The following is a 24,321-nucleotide window of genomic DNA, read 5'->3' on the forward strand; positions in this document are numbered from 1 at the left end:
CAGTGCCTTCACATTACCTTATCTAAAATTTTGGTCTTGCCTGTGTCTACGTGCCCCAGGACACAAATAACTGGTGCTCTGAGCTTTTCAGTGTTCATGTTTTTGCTGTTTTCAGCTCGTCGCTTCTATGAAAGAGACATAAAAATGGGTAAGTATAAATCAAACCCCACAGCTCACCTCACATCTTGACTTGATTACATGCATACATAGAGTTAACTGTGGGCATTAAACTTTCAAGGCAACTCAAAGTTCACCACCCCTCTTTTGGCAAATCAAAAATTTGCAACTAACAGTTAAGGTTTTGGTTGGTTGGGTTTGGTTACAGCCTAGTAGACTAAGCTGTTACATCCATCAACATGTAGCTTTGTGGATGGTGCTTTCTGAATAAGCTTATCAGGTAAGGAAACCAAGGACATTAGCAGCCACAACAATGCTGAACAATTTACAAGTACATAATTTAAAGCTCGACGATATCTATGTGTAAAGGCTAAAAGCCTCTTTCTCCAGGAGAGGGAGAGGTGGAGGGAAGCAACATCAAAGAGCACATTCTTTGTGGTCAAGGTCTCTGAAACCAATTATTTCATCTTCAGGCAAAACCAAGTATTTTTAATTCATTAACTCAAATACTAGACCTACTTGAATATCAGTCATGACACAGCCATCATTCTGACAAATACAGTCAAAAGGCTTTTCAATGAGCTGAAAATTAAGTTTTTTCCTATACAACACAAGAGTCCAGCTGTTCAAATAAAGCTGTATCTAAATACCTCAATTCTCCGTTTGGCTTTGTCATAAGCACGCTCTTCCTTAGTGCGATCATCATCAGAGTCATATTCAGAATCGGAGCTAATTTCCTTGCTAGGTTTTTTTTCCACAGATTGTTTCCCAATTGCTTGGGAATCTGCCTCTCTCTCATCTGAGGTCTTTTCATCTTCATCTTCACTCCCTTCACTATCTTCAGATTCTTCACTCTCTTCTTCCTCATCTTCCTCATCTTCTTCTTCCTCCTCTTCTTCATCCACTTCGTTTTGTTCTTTGACTTCAATGTGGACAGGCTTGCTCTCTATCAAAAGAAAAAAACAAAACCTTAAGTAAAAATGCTTTATTAAATTCACCCTTGTAGGGGAGAGGGCACCAAAAAAAAAAAAAACAAACCCACAAAACCCAGAGACTACTATAGAAGAGTGAGGACTGAGAGTAGGTTCCATTCAAGAAGTCCTAGTCAAGACTGTTTTTCAACTTTCAATATAAAAAAAAAAGTGTTTCATGTTCAGAGCTGCTGACTTGTGTTTAGAACCTGTGCAAGCAGTGAGTTCGGGGTGGGAGGAGGAATAACATTATCAACATACCTGCACTAGACATCATTTGCAAATATGAAGTTATTTAAAACTGTGTGTACTTGATAAAGGAATGAATGCACCAACGTCTTTAAATGCCAGAATACTCCAAATTCAAATAATATGGATTTCTGTGTATCAGGAATATACATTTAAGCAGTAGTAGCAATCATAATAAATGGTCTCTTTTTCATCTTAAAGAAAAATCTCATCTTGAGGTTTTCCTAGACTGTTCAGAGAAGAAATATTTTCAGGGGAATCCTTCCATAAACACACAAAAAGAGCTATCAAAATAGGAATTCTTTGAAAGCTTTCCATTTATCATACTGGCAAAATCAGAAGAGACAAGCTAATGAAGACTTTAAAGCCATGCATTCCCTTCCTTAGAGAGCTACTAGGAGGCTCACTACTCTTAGAGATTAGCTATGCTTCCTTACTATGCTTAAAGTCCATCAACTAATATGCTAATTCCCAGGAAAGCTCATTTCCTGGATCACATCGGCAGATACTTCCAATCAGGCAGCCAGAAGTGGGATGTGATGCTCTCTCAAGGACAGTGACACCACATTACAACCGTAAAGAAGGTGAGCAACCCCCAGTACACAAAGTAGAACAGTCCAGCACCAGAGGAACTCATCTATGCTGAAATAAAATCGCTACCACTTACATGTATGTATACAAATTATTATATTTGAAAACACAGGGGCTCAGCAAGTCAATAAATACTTGATCAACAGTCTTTCATCTCAAACAACAAAGCCCCATCATGGAAGTGCTAAGAACAGGAGCCAACTCCTGTTCAGGAAGACTCACAACAATAGCTTTTGCCACCACTGAAAGAAAACACCCAGACTTATCCCTAAATTCTTGCACAGCTCTAATTTCCCCAGAAACACTGCTGTTGGCCGCATGCAGAAAACTGGCCGTGGCACAGAAGTGCAGGAATATGAATATTCTGACAATTCTTTCCTTTCTTTCAGACCTGTCTCTCAAAGCAGCAATGAGAGGAGGTAACAAGAACTTAGTATAATGCGTGCACACTAACCTTCACACCATCTTAGTTCCCCCATTCCTTGAGAAGTTGTCTCAAAGGTAGTCTCCTAGATGTTGCCAGATTTATGTGGTAAAACTGTTACAGCTTTGGAATGGTTACTAGAGAAATACAGTACCAGGTAAAAGGTTTCCCAAAACTCTCAGAAGTGGTTTAAGCGCAAATTAAGAGGAGAGGATTTTTACTCCCATAAAAACAAACAAAAAAAATCCAGTTATGTTGTAACTACACATACTCCATGTAGCTCCAAAGGATCTTCTTGAGCAGTATTTGTGTGGTTTCTGAAAGCTCTGCCTTTGAGAAGAGGACCTTGTATCTCTATCATCACACTTGCCTCACAATTTATATAAGGAAGCAGGGGGAGAATCTAAAAAACAATAGTTTTCTACAGAAACAAGAGACTCATCAGCCCAAAGAAGCCTCTTAATCGGAGAAAGCATCCATTTGGTATTTACATGCCCACCTTTCTCTCCATCTTCATCACTAACCATAGCTTCCCAGTCATCCAAACCACCATCTTCTGTTTCTTCTTCTTCCTCCTTTTCTTCTGAAACCAAGAAAACCAACATTAAAGAAACAGTCCAGCAACTTAAAACGTTTTTAGAACCTCCTTCCTTTGACATACTGACAACTGTAACTTAGGAGTTTGCTGCTACCATAACTCTATCAAATTATCTCCATGTTGCCTAAACAGAAAATGCTGCATACTGAAGAAATTATCCTCAGTTCTCTTCACAAAATCATACAGTGCTAGCACCTTTACTTAGCAAAACATGGTTTAGAAAGACTTAGCTAAACTGCTCATCTGGTTTGTGCCTGCATAGCAAGCAAGTACCTGCACAAGGCATGCCACACAAACCTCTGCAACACTCCTTTAAAAGAGCTGCCCAACCATTAGCCATGTGTAACAAAGTGACAGAGAAGAAAGAAAACAAGTTGGGTTTGCAGTATTGATTTTAATTAATGGGAAACAAAAAAGCTGCCCATAAAAAGTGCAATTTTACGACTCCCAGTACCTTAACATAATTATATCATGGATTGCAGAAGCATTAAATGTATTCATTCTATCAGGAATTAATTCAGATAATATAAAGATAATCCAGCTCTTCATAAAGGACAAATGGGAAAAAAAAACTTTTCACCTTCTCTAAAAGAGGCATTAAACTATATACATTATATGTAGTTTAAAATATATACAATATTATATATAAGCTATACATAGTGTGTATATATATGCACATTTATAAAAGATATATAAAAGATACATATATATATATCTATAAAATGTTGCAGCACATGGAATGTCATGGAATTTCAGCTCTTCGAAATGAAGAGAAAGTTCCAGACTGCTAAACCATTAACTGGAAATAACGTTCCACCAGTAAGCCTTTGTCTTCTACAGCAATGGAATTGCTCCTTCAATGGGAAAGTTAAGCTAGAATTAGAGTACACATTCAGCTTTGTTTTCAAAAAGCTGGAAATTTTGTCAGTATTTATCTAGCTTAAGTATAAGGGTAAAAACTGAAACAGTCTCCTTGCTGAGGAGGAAGTCCAGTACAACATGATTTTGCCAAAACAAGTACTGTGTGTAGGCAAAAATTAGGACAACAATCACTTGCTGGACTGATACTCAGTTTCAGAAGCTAACCCCATATCCACTGCATTCAGCACTTGTGAAAACAAAACATTTGGAACTTGTACAATCCCTGTGAATATTGCAGTATCAGTACTAGATGCAGCGTATTTTTTCCCTACCCCCACTTAACTGCTGACAAAACAGCCTTTTAGAAAGCAAATGGGAAGTCAAGAGAGCTCATCATAAGGCACTGAATGGGCTTGAAAGTTGCCTAAGCCAACCGAACGCTGGAGTTCACCAAGAATGAGGGATCTTTACATTCCCATTTTGAAGCTTCACGCCTTTTTATTCCATAAAATTCCATCAATTCCTCCCTTAGGAAAAGGGAAAAACAACCCAGCAACTACCTCAAGAAAGGATGGCCACTCATCCCCCATCCAACCAGGAACAATACCTACCATGCAGTACTGCCACAAAGTCTAATGGGGTTTATTAGCATTATGACTAACCTGGCTCTACCGGGAGAGGAGTCTCTTCTTCTACTGGTGGTTCCAGTTCTACAGCATCTTCAGCTGGGGAAGTCACCTCCACAATTTCTGAAATTGCCAGAAAGCAAAGTGGTTGCTACATCCTTCCAAAGTGCAAACCAAGACAGACATACAGCTTCACACTGAAGTTCTATTTTAAGTTGTGCTATTACAAGTAAACAAAATCTGAAATTATGTAACACCAAACAACTCCCACTTACTGAGTTAAAACAAAAGTTAGAGCACGTGGCTTATTTGCAAAACATCTGGCTTTCTAAGCAGTTAAATAGGTTTATGCAATAGGCCCATTATTGGCTAAGAGTACTACTGTTGCTTTCAAACATTATAAAACCCCTCATTTTCTTTAAAAGACAAGGGAAAATGAAGTAATGAACTACCCACTCTTGCTCTACTGTTCCATATGAGAAAATCAAAATCACAGATATAATTCTGTTAAGCACTGTTCTCAATTCTTTACACACACTCTTTAAGTGGTAAGCAGCCACACAACTTCAGCCAAATAGTAAAAAAAAAAAAAACAACAAACCCAGCTAAATAACAAAAAAGCTGATTCAAAGAGGTTTTGGGATTGTTTCTGTTTTGTTTTAACTCGGGAATAGTCTTCAGAAGAGCCACAGTAACAGCCCCACCCCAGAAAAGCCACAAAGCACAAAAGTAGAAAGTTCAACACATTCAATCCACACCTAACCAGTGCAAGCTCTCTGAGCTACTCACACCCTGGAAACTGAAAACTGCTTTTATATACAAGAAAATAAGCAAACAAATTGCCTCCAGCTTAAAAGTACTAGAACTAAGATCAATCCCTTCTCATCCTGGAACATCAACCTAGACTTATTTATAAGTTATTACTCACACTACACTGTATTTAACCTACACAGGCACACAGGGCATTCAACCTCACCATTGTAAAAAGCTTTTACATTCTGCACATCTCCAACATTTATAAATTCTGAAGAAAATACTGAGGTTAAAGAAAAAAAAAAACACACCAAAACCACCAAATTTAATTTTTTTTTTTTTTTTTTTTTTTTTTTACAACAAAACAAAGTGAGCAGCCTTCAAAAGAACTTTAAGATCTTAATGCACCAATACTTGCACATGGGGGCAGGGATGTCAAAAGAACCTCAGAGACACCCTGAAGTGTCACTGGTTTAGGATTAGCTGATTTATTCCACAAACACTTCTGGAAATGTGACTGATCTATTAAGTATCCCCACATGCAAACCACACCTTCTTTACTTTCTGGCTGCTGCTGCTTCTTTTTCTTTTTGTCTTCATATATTGGCCTCTTCTTTGGCACAGAATCTTTGGATGGCACTTCAACACCTGCAAAACAGAAATTGTTAGAAAGAAAAATCAAGGTGATTAGTTACCAAACATAAGCTTTGGTTTAAATGAGAACATGCTTTCTAGAACTCCCTAGGAGGAGGAAGGGAGGGGAAAGTAGGTTCAATGCATATTTTATCTTTTTAAAAAGACTGATTTTCAAAAGCTGCAAAGCTTGAGCAAAGTGTAAATCTTCAGATACCCTGAAGAGTCTCAAAAAGAAGACATTACTAAAGGGAAGAAAACAACCTGATCCTAAGACTCCAGGTTTGAAGGTTTTCTAGATTGCATGAACACACACACAAAGCTTAACAGCATGTGTCGATTTAAAGTCTGCCATGGTAAAACTCCCTTCAAGCCAGTCTGCCAATCACCCCCATTTCAGAAAATCTGGAGCAGTTAAGAGGCACAGCTTTTAAAAGCTTAAGGTTGTTCAGTAGATAGCATTTTATCTTTTGCTCAGTGTTAGGGAGGGAGTTGTCTGTTACTTTTAACAACATAGACGGTTTTAGGTATTAAGATATGCCAGGTTCAATTCATCAGCTTCATCTTCTCCTGTGACATTGGAAGGAATTCAGTTAAAAACAAGAAGTTCAGTGCAAAAACAAATTAATAATTCAATTACTGCTACATCTTCTAAAAATTCCTTTAGGTAATGTGTGACTTACAGTTTGGATTTGACAAAAATCCAGTTGTGGCAACACACAAATAGATTCTAATAACTACAATAACAACTCAAGATAAATGACCTTTGTGTATTTTTAAGAGCTCCAAACACTTTATTAGCTACAGAGATTCCTACCCTTACACATCCACCTAGCAGAAGTGTCAGAGAGCGTTCCCACAAATACAAAGGATACTCGGAACTCAAGGACTCATTTCTTTCTTTAGCCACAACTTACCAGGAACAAATTAGTATATGGGCTTACAACACACTGGATACATTTATTTCATTGTAATGGAAACACTATATTTGAGGGTAAAGCTGGAAATCTCTGTTACACCCTTTTCCAGAAGCAAATGCAAGAGGATAATATACTGTCCCCATGGACCAACTAACAATGCAAAACAACGCACTTGCTTAAGTGAGCATATGAATTAATTCACAATAATACAAGACCTGCAGTACAACCCATCTGCTTTTCTTGGCCTTTGGACTAAGCAATGGAAGGAAGTGATTTCTCTTAAGTTCCTTAAATGACATCTTTAAAATGCAAGTGAAATATAAAATATTAGAAATATAAAGTTGGATATTTGAAGTGCAAGATGAAAATATAGACATTTAAACCTACTTTTGAAAAGGGGAGTGTCATACACACCGCCTTCCTAGACAACAAAGGAGCTTCATTCGGAATTACTTAGAACTAATCCCCCAGCTCCAGATAGAAAAAACATACACAGAGAAGGGGCATGATTTACTAGTAGTAGTAGTATTAAGCTTTATCGCTTACCCTGAGCTTGAAGTAGTTTAAGAGTAGCCTCCGCTCTGGCTCTGGCTTCTCGTTGAGCTTTTGTTAAAAGTTTTCCCTCCTTCTTTAATCGCTCCTTCCTCTCTTTTTCCTTCTGTTTCTTTCTTTCTTTCCTCTCTTGCTCTAATCGCTCCTAGAAAAAGGTTAAAAAAAGCCATGCAGAAATGTTAAAGCATGCTTTACACAAAAGCTGGCCAAGTAGATATTGATAAGAAACACATGAAAGACTAATCCACTGACTGCACCAGCATGGGGATAGGTTAAGATTACCCTGAGGACAGAATAAAGGAGAGGGTAAGATACACGGTACCTCCTCTTTGCGTTTTGCTTCTAGCTCCTCCAGTCGTCTTATGCGTTCTTCCTCCTCTCTCTTTGCCCTTTCCTCCTCCTCTTTCATTTTAGCTAAGGCTTCCTGCATAGCTTTAACCGTGGCTTTACTGGGACCCTTTTTCTTCTCTTTCTCTTTTTCTTCTTTCTCACCTTTCTTTTTTTTCTTGTCTTTCTTCTTTTTGTCCCCCTCATTGTCATCAGCTACAGAAAGAGACAGCAAACATTCAAAGACCTGAGAAATTCTAAAGATACTCTAAATACAATTAACATTTCAAATACAGTAAGTAACATCAAACAAGAAACTATCTAAGCACTTTGTAATGAAAAAATTAAACTCTCTGAATTTATAAAGTCAGGGCCTGAAGTCTTAAAGTAGCAGAATAACTGGGAAGTGAATAGTATGTTTGCAATACAGAACCATAACCACATACTGCAATGAGAATTCACCTTCTGGCTTTTGTTTTCTCATGTACCTGAACAAACTATAGGCCACAAAAAACAGCCACATGGGAGCCAACACAAAGAAGCAGAAAAGGCTATCGTGTCTAGTATTCCCAATTCAGAATAAAGCAACAAATCATCTTCACTGTGTGCCAAATCTTTGGCCTTATAAAAGCTACAGTGTTTAAATTACAGTTTCAAAAATCACATTACAAACCCTCTGTTGCTGCAGGAGTCTCGCCAGCGGCTGCCAGGACTTCAGAAGCCTTCTCTTCTGGTTTTTTTTGAGCTTCCTTCAGCTTGGCTGGTTCTTTACCACCTTCCAGTTCTTCCTTCTCTTTCTGCTTCCTCAGTTTGGCTTTTTCTTCCTCACGTTTTTTCCTTTCACGTTCTTTTTTTTCTGCCTTCTTCTGAGCCACTGTTTTCACTTTGAATGAAGGTTCATCATCATCATCCCCACTTTCTGCAGCAGGAGTAGACTTCAGTTTCTGGTTTTTCTTTTGTCCTTTTCTAGACTGGGAGATGTCATCTGATTCATCACCACTCTCACCTGTAGACACTGCCCCTGCACGGTCTTTGCTTTTCTTAATGTTAGTTTCATCTTCTTCTGACAGATCATGCTTTTTATTTGACTTCTGAGTTTTCCCTTTGCTTTTCTTAAGCTGTATTTCATGATCATCATCATCACTGCCAGAAAGCATGTCTTGTTTTGCTTTCTGAGCTTTTTTAGATTTTTTATCTTTATCTTCCATTTCCTCACTGTCGTAGTCATTTTCCAGATTGGCTTTTTTATTCTTTCCTTTCCTTTTTTTGTCTTGTTTTGATAAGCTTTCTTCATTGTCATTTTCAACCTGGTAATTAAACAATTCAATAATCAGCCATGGAAAATTACTTGCTATTGTGAGCTAAGTAGAAGCACTGAAAGATGTCAAGAAAGACTTCTCTTACTGAAGACAAAGTGTGAAAGCAGTAACTATTCCTGCAAAGTGTGCTATGCCTCAACCCACAATTAAAATTTATTCTGATTGGCTTTGAGTAATTATTAGTATGAAGATATGGCTTCTGGTAGAATCTCTCACCAGTTACTTTACTATGAAAATATAATCAACTATAATTAAAAATACATGCATGTCTCACTATACTCCAAGACTAGAACTTTCCTGGGACAGAGGTGCCTTGTATTTTACTGTCCTATTAATGAGCCCACTTTCCCCTCAGTGTTCACCTTTCCTGTAGAAGGTTCCCTGTCAACTTTCCCTCCTTGCGCCTCTATTGACAGCTCTTCCAGCTCCTTCAGGATATCATCTTCACTAAAATAAGAAAAGTTACGGTACTTAAGTAACTGAGTTCTTGTTAAATGGAATAAAATAAGACAGAAAAAAAACCTGCAAGCTTACTCAAAATCTTGTTTCTTCTTCTCTTTTTTCTTTTTGCCTTTGGATTTCTGAGGCTCTTGCTCCTTTGCAGCTCCTGCACCCTCTATCTCAGCAGCAAGGGCATCAATATCAATATCATCTTTTGCACTGAAACACAAAAGAAAAGCAGGGTTATCAAGACTTCCAATGTTAGGTTTATATAAGAAGAAGCCATCTGCATAAACCAAAAGCTTCAAAATGTAGAATTCCAATCACCAGAAGTCAGCATCACAAGGGGAAACCCCACATTTAACAAACCATTATACCCTATTACTTTATTCCACCCAGTAGGACAAAAAAGAAAAACCCTTGCACTACTTGAAGGGAGGTGGGACAGTCAAATATGTCTCTCCTGAAAGACTGGGTTTGAAAGGTTAGATGTGAGATTTTATAAAACTTCCTGGAAAAATGTAACTAGACTCTTTCACTTTGTTTCTCCAAGAGATAAATATAAATGGCTTAGCCCCTGAAGTCACAGCAATGACAGCAGGTGTCATTAATAGTAAAGCAGGCCCCACAATCAATGCCTAAAAACAAAGCACAAATAGAAGAAAACTTCTAATTTAATAACCAGAGTTCTATTAAGAAGCACTTGCAAACAAAAAAAGCTATTGTATATTTATTTAGCAAGTAGAAGTTCTTCACAGCTTCCAACTTGTAACAGTTGGCTATGCTTTGCCCTCAGACTGAAAAGTTTCTCTTTCAAAAATAAAAGTAGTCACACAGAGGAACAGTTCAGCCTCGAGCCAGACTCTAAAGCAGATCAGAAAAAAATACCAGTGCAGTTGGCAATCAATCCTTTCTACTACTTCAGTATCACCTCTCCCAAGCCTAAAAAAAGGCCAGAAAATTCACTAGACACTTGAAATATGCATCCTTCCTCATTAGATCTCACGATAGCAAGTTTCTCTTTCAAAAGCATTTTCTAACCTCTCATCTGCAACTAAAACACAAGGGGGGGGGGTGTTACTGTTCTTTATCAATATTTGTAATTCAGGTGCACTTTTTTCTTGACTTGTACCACAAGAATTGAGCAAAGACTAAGCCTAGTGTGCAGAGGTTTTTCCACCTAACCACACTCACTACAATTGTGAGAAAGGAGACCTACCTATTCCCTCCGTATTTAGGACCCTAATACTCAGGCCAAAATTAGTCTAGTAATCAGTATTATTTTACCAGATCTTGCAGCTTCAAAACAAACAAATAAGTAAATAAATAAATATGCATCTACCTCCCTCTTTGATATGTGGGCAGAGATCTGTTGTCTTGCAATCTCACTGACTCAATTATTACCAGCCACTAAGGGCAAATCAATCAAAGACTGACCCACCAAATACCTGAACCTATATCCAGAAAATAAATTGATTTCTTCCAAATTCAGAGCCTCCAAGATGCCAGCAAATTCTGAACTACCAGAACTTCAGCCTTGCCAATTTGCAAGCCCAGGAGCTGAATATTAATGAAAAAAATCAAGTACTTTTGAAGATCCTGAAATTCAGCAAGTCTAAGCTGTACTTACCTTTGCAAAAGGAGTGGGCTGAGAGAATCGTTTTACAAGTGAATGCTGACAGTCACAAACTCATTTTATCTCAAATATTGGACATAACCGAATCACCCAACATTGTCTATATGTGACAAGAGCACAAATAAGCAAGACACGGTGGTTGTTTTGAAGGCCAAGACTGATTATTTGTACTTAGGATCTTAAATTTTCTTGCTTGTAGACTAAAGAAACCAAATAATAAGCACCACAACGAAACACCTCACTGTACATCACCTTTATTACCAGAAATACTCTCATTTCTAGTCAAGAGAAGAAAAACCACACCTTAAATATACCTAATAGTACTACTTCTGTGCTGCGTAATACATTTCTTTGAGAAATGTAACTCTCTAATAGTTAATGCCTAATTCCTAAACCAATCCCTACCACTTCAAGAGGAAATAATAAACTTTTTGGCTATTTCCATCTTAAAAACAGCTGACTTGACTTTTCAGCAACATAAGAGCTGTTTTTATAAGCAATTTAACTGCCTGTGCACCAGCAGTAGCATAGACAGCCAAAATAAAAATGTCACCTAGAGTTAAGGCCCTAATACCAGGCTAACTACATTACATCCAGGCCTACACATAGGCCCTTCATTTCTTTCTGCATTAAGTGCAGAAATTCAGTTTATTAAGCACACTTGCTTACCTCCTTTTACTTTAGGAGTTAATGGAGAAGATCAAGTCAAATCCAAGCTTGAAACAGTTTTGAAGAGCCCAAAACACAAGCTCCACCACTACTTCTTCCATAGTTGTACTGCTCCCACTACTGCAGGATCTTAGCCATATGGCTGTATAGATACTGAAGAGCCACGTCTTTCAACAGCTTATATTTTACAAAGATATTCTTAAGGCTGGCTTTTCACATAGCAATTTTGCAGAAAGTTATGTCCAAACATAAAACACATGGGTTTTATGCTACTAGCAAGGAGGATGCTTGGAGCTTTCCAGGACATGGCCTTTAAGGGGTGAGGAGTTACTTGTTTTCAAATCAACACACTTTAACTGAACCTTGAAGAAAACCTTTTTGCAGGGGGCAAAAAAATCTCTGAAACACTGAAAAAAAAAAAAAAAAAAAACATAAGCAGTACGCTTTAACACCCACCAGCAAGAACAACTTGGGAATAATAATGAAGACTGTTCAGCTGTCATGATAGTGGCATATAGTACAAGAGCCTTTCCAGCCTTGGCTTTCACTGCTTAACAGTCAATGGTTTCCAAGAATCATAGAATGCTTTGTGTTGAAAAGGACCTTAAGATCATGTAATTCCAACCCTCTGCTTTTGGCAGACACAGCTTCCACTAGACCATGTCACCCAAGGCTCTGACCAATCAGGCCTTGAACGCTGCCAAAGAAATCTACACTACATTTCCACTTCCTAAGAAGTGACACGGTAAGCTTTGAACATTTAAGCCTCAATGAAATGAAAGTAAAATTAAGGCTGCACATACACAAACAGCAATATGTATAGTTACAATTCTTCTTAAGAAATCTAAAGCAAGAACATTGTTGGAATGCTAAGGAATTCAAATATTGTCTTCCATTACTATGAGTTTATTCCCATACTGACCTTGAATTTGCTTACCTTTAAATACTCTAATAATATTCCACTAGGATTTCATAATAAAAGAAAGTTGAAAATAAGACTGAGAAGGTGCCCTCCCTCTCTTCCCGAGTGATTCTTAAGTCATAAGGAACCCACTGCACTTAAGATACATAACAAGAGAGCTTCCTTCCTATTGGCATTGGAAGATACAACTAGGAACTCTTTCCTGTAAACCTTTTTAAGCAGTCCCCTAAAGCACGCTTCAGAAACCCAACACTCTTGCAGGAACTTCCTCCTCCAAAAGGTCTTCACATAGCCTCTCTTGCCCCTCCACTTAGCCTTTTGCAAGGGTCTTAACCCCAACACTAATAGTACCTTATACAGGAACCTGACAGCACCACTATCCTTAAACAGTTTTCAATTCTGACCTCAAATCACTTTCACATGAAGACTTTATCTATAGACTTCAGAGCCTTGCTACCTTGAGCCATTCAAGCCCATAATGCTTTGGGCTCAAGAGAGGCTTGCTGTTGACCAGGTCTGCACACCAAAATAACCAAGTTACTCACCTGATTTTCTTTTGTCTGTTTCAGAAGTGAAATCTGAGCCACCTTTTCTCACTCCCATACGTTCAACTCCGGCCTCTAATTTTGCTGCCAGCTATGAAGAGAGTTCTGGTATTGCTAAAACAGCATTTCAATTCAATAAATACAGCAGGAGTTTGGTGTGTGCACTTCACTCAAACCTAAGCAAACAATTTTCAAAACATTAAATGGCCACAGACATTCCTCCCTGAAGAGCTGTGCTTAATACAGAGCAAGCTATGCAGAAAAAGACACAGCAGTCAGGCTAATTAAAGGAGATGGCAGGAATCAATGACGAGTGTGCAGAGATCATGTTATTTCAGTCACCAAGGAAAACTATTTTTCCTTAGAATCACACCACTGACTAAAAGTCTTCCCCTATGCAATTTCACTGCCTTTTGCCATTTAAGCAATGTAACACTTGAACGTAGTCCAAAACTGTTTAGAAGTAACATACAGAAACATTCACATACTTTATATTGAAAAATATTGACCTTACTGCTTTAGAAATTACATTAAGAAATCATCTCTTACCCAGAAGGGTTCCAGTAAAGGCTACTGAAAACCTGCATTACATCAGGAAAGCCCCTTATGAACAGATTACTGAATATTCACTGGGTCCCTAGTTAAATGCCGTGCTAGCACACCATTCTGTACCAGACCAGGATCAAATATACACTGAGCATCCCAAGTAAGTATTCAGAGATTTTTAAGACAGCCGTGGGCAACAAAGGAAATTCAACATCTCCTCTCATGCAATCAAAGCATCAATTCAGGCCAGTAACAGTGACGCTCCAAAACACAACCTAAGCTACTGTGTAAAGCCAAACCAGCAAAAAATAAAGCTACAATCACAAATCCTGCCTGTCAGAGAAATTATGAAATGTTTTCGGTGTGAAGATTTAAGCAGAGTTAGGAAATAAACGAAGAGCTGTCACCTACCGCTGCTCAGTCAGATGGAAAAAGACAGCCAATAGCTCTCCTATTTATAAGATCCCACACAATTGCAAGCTATTGAGTCAGGAAAGTGGAAAAGCCTCGTGACTGATAGATGCACAGTCTGGAGAAGGAAAAAAAAAAAATACACTGCAGTGTTTCTCTTGCTAGTGCAGCAAGGAGACAACATTTAAGACTAGAACCCCAGTTAAAACAAAATAAAATCCCTCAGCTAGTTTATAGCATCTGCTGAAATAATACTAAAATAGCACATACCTTAAAGTGTTAGACTCTTTTTTCCTGGGGGTAGGGCAGAGTGGGCGAGTTTAAAACATGACAAACGAGCACAGTTTTGGAGCAAGTTCTTTTTCTGATGCAATGGCCTGCAACAGCCAGAACCTAGAAATTCCCTGTAGAACCCATCATGAAGCCAGAGTTCACCCTCACACAAGGTTTACAGTAATCCTAGTTTCCACATACTAGGGTTTGTGTTAGTCTTAAGGGCACACTTCGCCACTTTGCTTACAAACACTTCAATTGTAAAGTCTTATAATTTCTAATGCTTTCTAACAACAAGCAAGATGTATGTTTGAAGTTTTACCTCTTCTTTGGGAATCTAGGGTATTACAGGTGCAAATTAGCACACATTTCACCAGAAGTTATCATGCTCCAAATCAAGATTTAAACTTGCAATTCTGAAATATGTTAAGAAGCTCTAATGGTTTCTAAGTTTCTCAGAACTGTTACAAATACATTTTAATTATCTATCATGTATCTTCCATGGAAGGTTAAAAAAAATTACTCCAAGTACTGGCATAATTAATATATTCATCAATAGGGATTTTCATAGCATGAAGTTTCCATAGAATCATAGACTAGCTAGGGTTGGAAAGGACCTTAAGATCATCTAGTTCCAACCCCCCTGCCATGGGCAGGGACACCTCCCACTAAACCATGTCACCCAAGGCTCTGTCCAACCTGGCCATAGTAAGGACAGATAATGCATGCACTACAATCTCTTTAAGAGACAAATCTAGGCATAGAAACTTGAAAGACTCCCTGGGCATTGCCCCAGGAAGCAAGGTCAAATACAGGGAAGACTATAGCTACCAAAGTATGAGTCAATAGCCTTTTAGCATTTTAATTTGTGCAGGGAACTTCTGCAGCTGAAATGTGCAACTGCCCTTCCTCGTCAAACAAGCTCCTCCAGCTTCCCATGCAAGTTTTAAGGAAGGACAGTGTTACAGGTCAGTTGACACCAACAACATTTCACAGACACTCTCTGCTAACAGACAAGCATATTAGCATGATTACCACACAGGCATGTCTTCCTCATGCTCTAAGACCACGAAGAATTACACCTTTGAGTACATTATAGTACCCACAATACATATCCCCAAACACAGGGTAAAACTTCACTCTAAACTGGCACTTTGCACCTACATGTGACAGAGATGGCATCCTGACTAGGTAGCAGTGAGAGAAAAAGAAATTATTAATCCATAGATGAACTGCAAGAGTAGAGCAACAGGACTCATTAGCAGTATAAAGGAGACAAGTTGCCCACATTTATACCAATTTAACTCTAGTGAAATTAGTTAAATAAAACTGGAGAAATTAAATGGAAGAATCCAGATTAAAATGAGAACAAGCCGTACTGGAAATCCAACATCTAGCTTTGCGAACAAAGTCAACAAGGTAACACACTCCTGCTGCAACTAAAACTAAAAGGTGCATGTAGACTCAAAAGATGACTTACTTTTTGATCCACTGCACTGACCAAGACAATTACTAAATCTTGCCTTCGCCTTGCAGCTAAGCCAAGTCAGAGCCAATACTAATTAAAATATTTTGAGCATAACAAACTGTTTCTTGTAAAGCTGAAGCTGAAATGTCAGAAAATGTTTGTACAACTAAAAACAGACTAAAAAACATTCATGTGCATGGGGCAGGAGAGTGACTAAGTTGACACAGCAAGAAAGCTGCATCACTAATGTGAACTCATTGCCCGCATTCCTGCGTAATCAGAACTCCTTCTTGCTGAGGCAACTTTGGAGATATTTCATCATTCACATCACACCAGCTCTTCTAACCACCTTCAAAGGAACGGAGCTGTCATTAAGTCATTTTCTTTGCTTAGAAAAAAAAACCAACCAAACTTGAACTTCAAAAAGATTGAAAAGAAGCTGAACCATCTGTTTCCATTTGTTTGGTTTTGCAATAGGTTTAGACCAAGTAAAGCTAGTACTTTTAGACAGGTCTTTACCATTACTCCCCTAGAGCACCTCACCCATCCTCTGTTATACATGGGTTGCAAGCCTGGTAATAGGATGCATTCCTAAATACAAGCTTACCCAAATTAGTAAGTTACCAATGCTGAATGGTCTATTTGTAGGGTTTTTAACTTGCAGGTGTTAAAATAAATAGGCATTCTGCCTTTCACCAGTTTATTTTAGAGCAACTGGTTTAAAATGCTACAGAACATAAAACATTTTGGAAGTAATTATTTAATTGTCCAAAACCACGCACCACCAACTTGCTCTTGAAGTGGGTTATGAAACTGAAAATGCAAGTATCTGCTGGCTCAGCAATGACATTCAAAACATGAAACAAAAGCTATGGTCTTTTTTGTCATCCTTACCTATCAAAGAACATGAATACAGCAACATATTTTCAGAGTAGAATCAGCCACCCTGATTTCCTGCTGAAGACATTTAAATTATATATGATCAAGAGTCTGAAATTCAGGAAGAACTACACTCCTTCCTCAGCCCAAGAAGTGAAGCAGTGTCCACCATCAGCACCAGCTATGCAACCCACCACTGCAGCTGACAGGGCTTAAAAAAAAGTCACAGCCTCAGAAAAGTGCCACACTCCCCTTGCCTTTTCCTCCAACTATGGCCAGGGGAGGGTAGAAGTGACTTCCTTCCCCATTCCCAGCAACCTTTCTCTTCTCATCAGCTCATGCAATCCTGCAGACAAAAGCCCTTGCAGAACACACTCTTCTGGTGGCAAATCAAGTAACACTGCTGAGTTGTGCTGTGAGCACATAAGCACTGTACCAATGCAGTTGAAGCAGTTACAGCATGCTGCTGGGGACAGCAACAGTAAGACCCCAAGTCTGGAAACATCTGACAGCTTGACTGAATATAGTTTGATGCAAAACTACACCTTAGCTGTTTTTCCCAGATGAAGGAAGCTGGTAAGATTTCCTAATTACATGAGACAGCAAGGAAGTGAAATTTGACTAAAAGCATAACTGCTCTGTACTCAGGCTCCCCAGACAATGATTCCATTTTTAATATTAAAGAGTCATGCCTTCTTTTTCAAGTTTGGCTGAGGAAAAAGAAGAGTGGCATAACAGCTAAGCAAAACTGTCTGAAAGAGACACAGAAAACCTTTAACCCCAACAGATCCTAGAAAAACGGAAAATCTCCTTTATTCAACACAGATTTAAAAATAAAAACAACAACAAAAAACACTCACTACAATCTAAAATTTGCATTTAAACAAAGATACAGCAAAACTTCAACATAAACTTCTGTAGTGGCTAGCAGAAGGCAACACAGAGCTCTGTAGTTCTTCAAGGTTCAGTTTAAGTGTTTAGGTGCCAATAGAACTAGGTGACTAAAAGCATGGAATAGGAAACACTAAAGAACTGGCATTCAGTCTCACTGAACTAGTTCTTTCAGGTTTTGGTTGTTTAGAAAAAGTGCAATGATGACAGAAATTACCTCCAAGTCCACTGTTTTACAACTTCCATGTCCTATGCATTTTACTGCACAAAATCAAAACTGATCACAAAAATACCATTTAGAACACTTCATAAAATACACTTTAGATTGCCTATGAACCTGAAGCAGAAAGGATGCCCACCCACATTAACTATAATTAAAAAAAACATACTTCATCTTACAGCATCAATTTACCTAAAGAAGCACCTATCAGTTTTGAGGGAGCATGTTAAAAATCTCCACTAGACTACCATAAAAGAAAAATCGATACACGGGAACAATAAGTCATCAGTGCTGCAAACACTGATGCGTCAACACATACATCTTCTGTAAAACAGCAGCTGCTTTCAGACCAAATGGCACTGTATCTTTTTGGCAAGACAAACTTAACTATATTAATTATATGTTCCTGTAATTTGCGTTCAGGAAAATAATTTCCTCCACCAGTCAATGGGACTGTTTTTCTGTAGGGAGGAAGAACAGGAACATTATGCAAGCATTAAGAGCTATGAACAGGAGATTTCATCCAAAACTGTAACCTTCACTCCTAGGCAGCTTTAAATGATGAACAGTAGAGAACAAATGTACAGAGACACATGAGCCCAGAGTCAGAAAAACATGACAATTAAAACCAGCAAAGGTATGTAGAACTGTCAGCTCGTCTGGTTTAACGAGTGTCAACAACAGCAGCAAAGTTTAACTTGCCATAAACCTCTATATTCTGAGCATGGCTTGCCAGAGATCTTCAGAGAATCAAAGAACAGTGTCTGCAATTCCTCTGGCTTGCAATGTACTATTTCCATACTTTTCATAAATAGGTTAGTTATACATAAGGTTTAAGTGCCTTCATGGAAGTAACAGATGAAGAAAACTGAGATTTCCACAAGAAAATATGATTCTAACAACCTACTTCGTGTACTGCAGTGGTTTTGGTTTGTGATACCATTACCACAAATATCTGAAAAATTGACAGTCTTTTTACAATGATGCTTTGCTTAAAAAAAAATAAAAATCCAAACCTATAAAATTAGTTTTCTTATGAATATGAAAGGCCTGCATTAATAACTACAGGCTGGGAAAACAGAAATACACATTTGCATTGAACAGGCCAACAAACTTCTGTAATGGAGAAATTATCTTGCATTAGTTCATCTTGCAGTACAAAATCCTACCATCTTCCAGATGAGAACTGCAAAACAGGGATTTCAAGGGTTTATACGCTGCTCTCGATGGAGCTGCAAATGCTCTGCTTGTGGAAATATGTGGAAATATCAGAACAGATAAGGTTATGTTTTCTAATGTACAGAATGTTTCTGAACTACAGGTATCTGAAGGCTTGCTAGCCTTCACAGAACTTTCCTACACAACGTTAAGAAGATGCTACTTAACAGACTAATAAAAGAGAGCCAAATAGAACAACTAGTAGACAATGCCAGGAGTTTAATTTGTAGAAGAGAAAGCAATATATAGCACCAGCAACAGCACTCTATGTCTTAATTTAGCAGCAGTGTTCACTCTTGGCTGCAAAATCACAGCTGGCACCTCTAACTTCTAAAGCAACATGCATGAATGATCAGAGCAGTATGCCTAGGCAACAGTTCACAATATTAAAGGGCACAAGAATAAACACACCTAAAGACTACCTACTGGAAACAAAAGAAAGCTACTAAGAGAAAGATGACTTACAGCTAGGAGAAGAGTAAAAACACATGAAAAGATAACACCATCAAGGGAAAAAGGTCCGTATCCTATGCCGGAAATAATTTATACCATATAGCATACTTACTTGGAAATCTACAGCAGCAGCTTAAAGCTTAAATTCAAAGCACAGTTCTGTAGTTTACAACAGCCTTTCTTCCCACACATTAAAAAGGAAATAATAATAATCCTATATGGAATTCACAAAGACAGCAGGGTAGAACCTTGGTATAACTTCTTCCATTACAGCCGGATGCACGAGCCAAAGAATATCACTCCTGGGAGGAGCTAGACTACACATTAGAACACCTACTCTTCCATTAGGAAGGCCTGAAAACTCAGATGCCTTTTTTTTTTAATTTGCTATGACATTTCATTCAAAAATGAGTGATTAACACAACCATAAAAATTCTAAAGAGGAAGCAAAACTTCCACATGGCTTAAGAGCTATTTATGACCGAAGGCACTCTCCACCTTTACAAAGCGTATCACTTACTACACAGCACACTGAATTTTTTCCTGCAGTGACCATGTATCTGACCATTCTAGATAAATATGTTCTTTACTGACAGATGCACAGCAAACAAGCAGCACAAGTCAATAAGAGAGTTCAAGAGGAATATAACAAAAGCACTGGTATAGTAGAAACAGGTTTGTAGGAGTATCTGTTCAGGCAGCAATCTGTATTCCTAGCAGACAACAATCTTGCATCACCATTCTTTCCCTGCTCACCACAGCTGTCATCTCACTCTTGAGTCTTATCCTTTTGTACTTACACTTTGCTCCCATGACAAAATTCATTCTCACCCTTATTTACCAGCACACTTCCAAAACATAAATTAACACTCATAAGTATGACGTCCTCTGTACTCAGCAGAAACAAGGGAGGAGTAAACCACACAACAGAAGACAAAGCTATGTGGGTGAAGGGAGAAAAGCAGAGTAAAGATGACATGTACCTTGGCTCAGTATGTCAGAAGACAAGCAGGAAATCTGTCACATCCATTCTCAAACCAATATTCACAACACAAACACACCACGTGCATCTTCCCACATGCAAGTGCATCTGCACTGCAAGTTATGCCCATGAGCTGCCACATGCTTTGGGAGCTGCAGTCAAAAGGAACTTAAGGGATTGTAACAGAACTGTTGGAGAAAGAGGAAAAGGAAGAGTAAACAACACTGCACATCACAGAACTGAAGATGCAGGACGCAAAACTGACAAGAAGCCTTTGATTACACAGTACCATTCCTCTCGCTTTACTGGAAACTGAAGCGAGAGTGATGGTGGATGCTACAGTCCAATCTCAAACTACAGATGCAAATATGTGATACAGCCTATCCCTCCCTCGAGGGAACCTGACATTCACAGTGATGTCAGCTAGAACTAACACCAACAGATAATCACAGCACCTCTGCAGACAGAGCCTATTCCAAAACATCACTGGCTTTCCAGGTCTATCCTCACTCCCATCCCCTCAAACTCTCTACTATAACATACACCCAGTCTAACCATGCTGTCCTTCTCAAACATGTATCTGTTTAAATTCCTTCATGTCATCCCTCCCATTGCCATACAGTCAGGTAGCCCTGTGACACTGTATTGCCACTGCTAGTAGCAGTAAATAAGCTCTGCACTGCACTTGCAAGGCCTTAGGACTACAGCTACTTTGTCGGGCTACTTTGGCTGAACTTTTCTTAACCTGCCTGCAACTGTTCCTTGATTTAGCTGTGACAGCAACTTCTCTAATTGACCAGGTGCCTATGCCTAATTGCTTCTACTTTTGTTTACTTAGGCAGGCTGCAACCAGAGTCTCATATAGAGAGCAGTAATAAGCAGTCACTCTGTACAGAATGAGATATTCACAGCTCTACAACAACAAAGTCATAGAATCATAGAATAACTAGGGTTGGAAAGGACCTTAAGATCACCTAGTTCCAACCCCCCTGCCATGGGCAGGGACACCTTACGCTAAATCATATCACCCAAGGTCAGGTTGGACGCGGCCTTGAACACTGCCAGGGATGGAGCATTCACAACCTCCCTGGGAAACCTATTCCAGTGCCTCACCACCCTAGCAGGAAAGAATTTCCTGCTTATATCCAACCTAAACTTCCCCTGTTTAAGTTTTAACCCGTTACCCCTTGTCCTATCACTACAATCTCTAATGAAGAGTCCCTCCCCAGCATCCCTATAGGCTCCCTTCAGATACTGGAAGGCTGCTATGAGGTCTCCACGCAGCCTTCTCTTCTCCAGGATGAACAGCCCCAACTTCCTCAGCCTGTCTTCATACAGGAGGTGCTGAGTCCCCTGATCATCCTCATGGCCCTTCTCTGGACCTGTTCCAACAGTTCCATGTCCTTTTTATGTTGAGGACACCAGAACTGCACACAATACTCCAAGTGAGGTCTCATGAGAGCAGAGTAGAGGGGCAGGATCACCTCCTTTGACCTACTGGTCACACTCCTTTTGATGCAGCCCAGGATACAGTTGGCTTTCTGGGCTGCGAGCACACACTGCCGGCTCATGTTCATTTTCTCATCGACCAACACCCCCAAGTCCTTCTCTGTAGGGCTGCTCTGCCCAACCTGTAGCTGTGCCTGGGATTGCCCCAACCCAGCTGTAGGACCTTGCACTTGGCATGGTTAAACTTCATGAGGTTTGCATCAGGCCACCTCACAAGTGTGTCAAGGTCCCTCTGGATGGCATTCCTTCCCTCCAGCATATCAACCGAACCACACAGCTAGATGTCATCGGCAAACTTGCTGAGGGCACACTCAATCCCACTGTCCATGTCAGCAATGAAGATGTTAAACAAGACCGGTCCCAACACCAATCCCCGAGGGACACCACTCATTACTGGTCTCCAGGTGGACATTGAGCCATTGACCACAACTCTTTGTGTGCAGCCATCCAGCCAGTTCTTTATCCACCGAATGCACCGTCCATCAAATTGATGTCTCTCCAATTTAGAGACAAGGATGTCGTGTGGGACAGTGTCGAACGCTTTACACAAGTCCAGGTAGATGACATCAACTGCCCTACCCCTGTCCATCAGTTCCGTAGCCCCACCACATAAGGCCACCAAATTGGTCAGGCAGGATTTCCCCTTAGTGAAGCCATGCTGGCTGTCACCAAGCACCAAGTTGATTTTCATGTGCCTTAGCATGCCATCCAGGAGAATCTGCTCCAAGATTTTGCCAGGCACAGAGGTGAGACTGACTGGTCTGCAGTTCCCCGGGTCATCCATTTTCCCCTCCTTGAAAATGGGGGTTATATTTCCCTTTTTCCAGTCATCTGGAACTTCACCTGACTGCCATGATTTCTCAAATATGATGGCCAGCGGCTTCGCAACTTCATTTGCCAGCTCCTTCAGGACCTGCGGATGGATCTCATCAGGACCCATGGACTTGTGCACATTCAGATTTTTAAGATGGTCTCAAACCAGTTCCTCTCCTACAGCGGGCACAAGGTCTTCATTCTCACAGTCCCTGCATCTGCCTTCCAAAACTTGGGTGGTGCAGTCAGAACCTTTGCCAGTGAAGACCAAGGCAAAGAAGTCATTCAGAACCTCAGCCTTCTCCAAATCCTGTGTAGCCAGTTCTCCCAAGAGCTTCCTGAGGGGGCCTACACTCTCCCTAGTCTGTTTTTTATTTGCTATGTACCTGTAGAATCCCTTCCCGTTATCTTTAATACCTCTAGCTAAGTTTAATTCTAGCTGGGCCTTAGCTTTCCTAACCTGGTCCCTAGCTTCCCGGACAACATCCCTGTACTCTTCCCATGCCACCTGTCCTTGCTTCCACTTGTTATAAGCCTCTTTTTTCATTTGAATTTTCCTCAGGAGCTCCTTATCCATCCAAGGAGGTCTCCTGGCCCTCCTGCTGCACTTCCTTCTGGTTGGGATGCAACACTCCTTGAGTATCAACCAAGAGTCTTGGGCCCCCCTGCCCTCTAGGGCTGTATCCCATGGAACCTTCCGAAGCAGGTTCCTGAAGAGGCCAAAGTCTGCTCTTTTGAAGTGCAGGGCAGTGAGCTCGCTGCACGCTCTTCTTACTGTCCTGAGGATCTCAAATTCGAGCATCTTGTGATAGCTGCATCCAAGGCTGCCCTGGAGAGTCACATTTCCAATGAGCCCTTCCCTGTTGGTGAGCACGAGGTCAAGCATAGCACCTCTCCTTGTCGGCTCCTCTATTACTTGCAGAAGGAAGTTGTCTTCTACACAATCGAGGAACCTCCTGGATTGCTTTTGCTGGGCCGTACCGTCTTTCCAACAGATGTCAGAGTGGTTGAAGTCACTCATGAGAACAAGGGCCTGTGAGCGTGAGATGATGTAGTACAGAGAAATACAGGCCTGATATAGCAGCAGATGCCTTGAGAAGTGGAAGCACAGGGCTGAGAGGAGTGCAGGCATGGATAAACAAGACAGCTTGTACAGGACTCAGTGCTGGACATACCACAACTCACCAGCAACTGACCAAGAGAAATGCAGGCCTGGACAAAACCATTTTTAGGGGTAACAAACAAGAAAGAAGCATTACCTAATACACAGTGCCTTTTACATATTTGGATGAGACACAAAGCTGCAAACCAATGAAAAGCACAGGCACATTAGCAAGCATATAAAAACATCTCGGGTGGATCCCAGAGTGAGGAAGATGAAACCATCAACATGAACAACCATATTGCTCCTCATGAAGGGCACTGATGCTGTAACATGCTGTAGCAGCTTACCATCACCAGGATGAAATCCTAAAACTCAGAGCAGCGGTGAGGGTGAATGCAA

The 24,321-nt window shown here is 39.9% G+C and overlaps 1 protein-coding gene across 3 annotated transcripts in view; it reads right to left on the reverse strand.

The window, feature by feature from the left end:
* Positions 1–24,321, reverse strand: part of EIF5B (eukaryotic translation initiation factor 5B) — a 40,131-nt gene that overhangs the window by 12,536 nt on the left and 3,274 nt on the right. For all 3 annotated transcript variants that reach the window (XM_062628531.1, XM_062628532.1, XM_062628533.1), the window contains 10 exons: positions 9,476–9,601; positions 9,304–9,388; positions 8,296–8,929; positions 7,618–7,838; positions 7,290–7,440; positions 5,743–5,838; positions 4,474–4,560; positions 2,852–2,941; positions 768–1,063; positions 18–125 (listed from right to left, as the gene is read on the reverse strand). In XM_062628531.1, coding sequence (XP_062484515.1) covers positions 18–125; positions 768–1,063; positions 2,852–2,941; positions 4,474–4,560; positions 5,743–5,838; positions 7,290–7,440; positions 7,618–7,838; positions 8,296–8,929; positions 9,304–9,388; positions 9,476–9,601 — 1,894 coding nt within the window. The remainder of the gene's footprint in view (positions 1–17; positions 126–767; positions 1,064–2,851; positions 2,942–4,473; positions 4,561–5,742; positions 5,839–7,289; positions 7,441–7,617; positions 7,839–8,295; positions 8,930–9,303; positions 9,389–9,475; positions 9,602–24,321) is intronic.

This window comes from Pezoporus occidentalis, unplaced genomic scaffold, assembly GCF_034315485.1.
Source record: "Pezoporus occidentalis ecotype Australia unplaced genomic scaffold, CSIRO_AGI_Poc_V1 ctg32, whole genome shotgun sequence".
In the NCBI taxonomy this organism is placed as follows: Eukaryota; Metazoa; Chordata; class Aves; order Psittaciformes; family Psittacidae; genus Pezoporus; species Pezoporus occidentalis.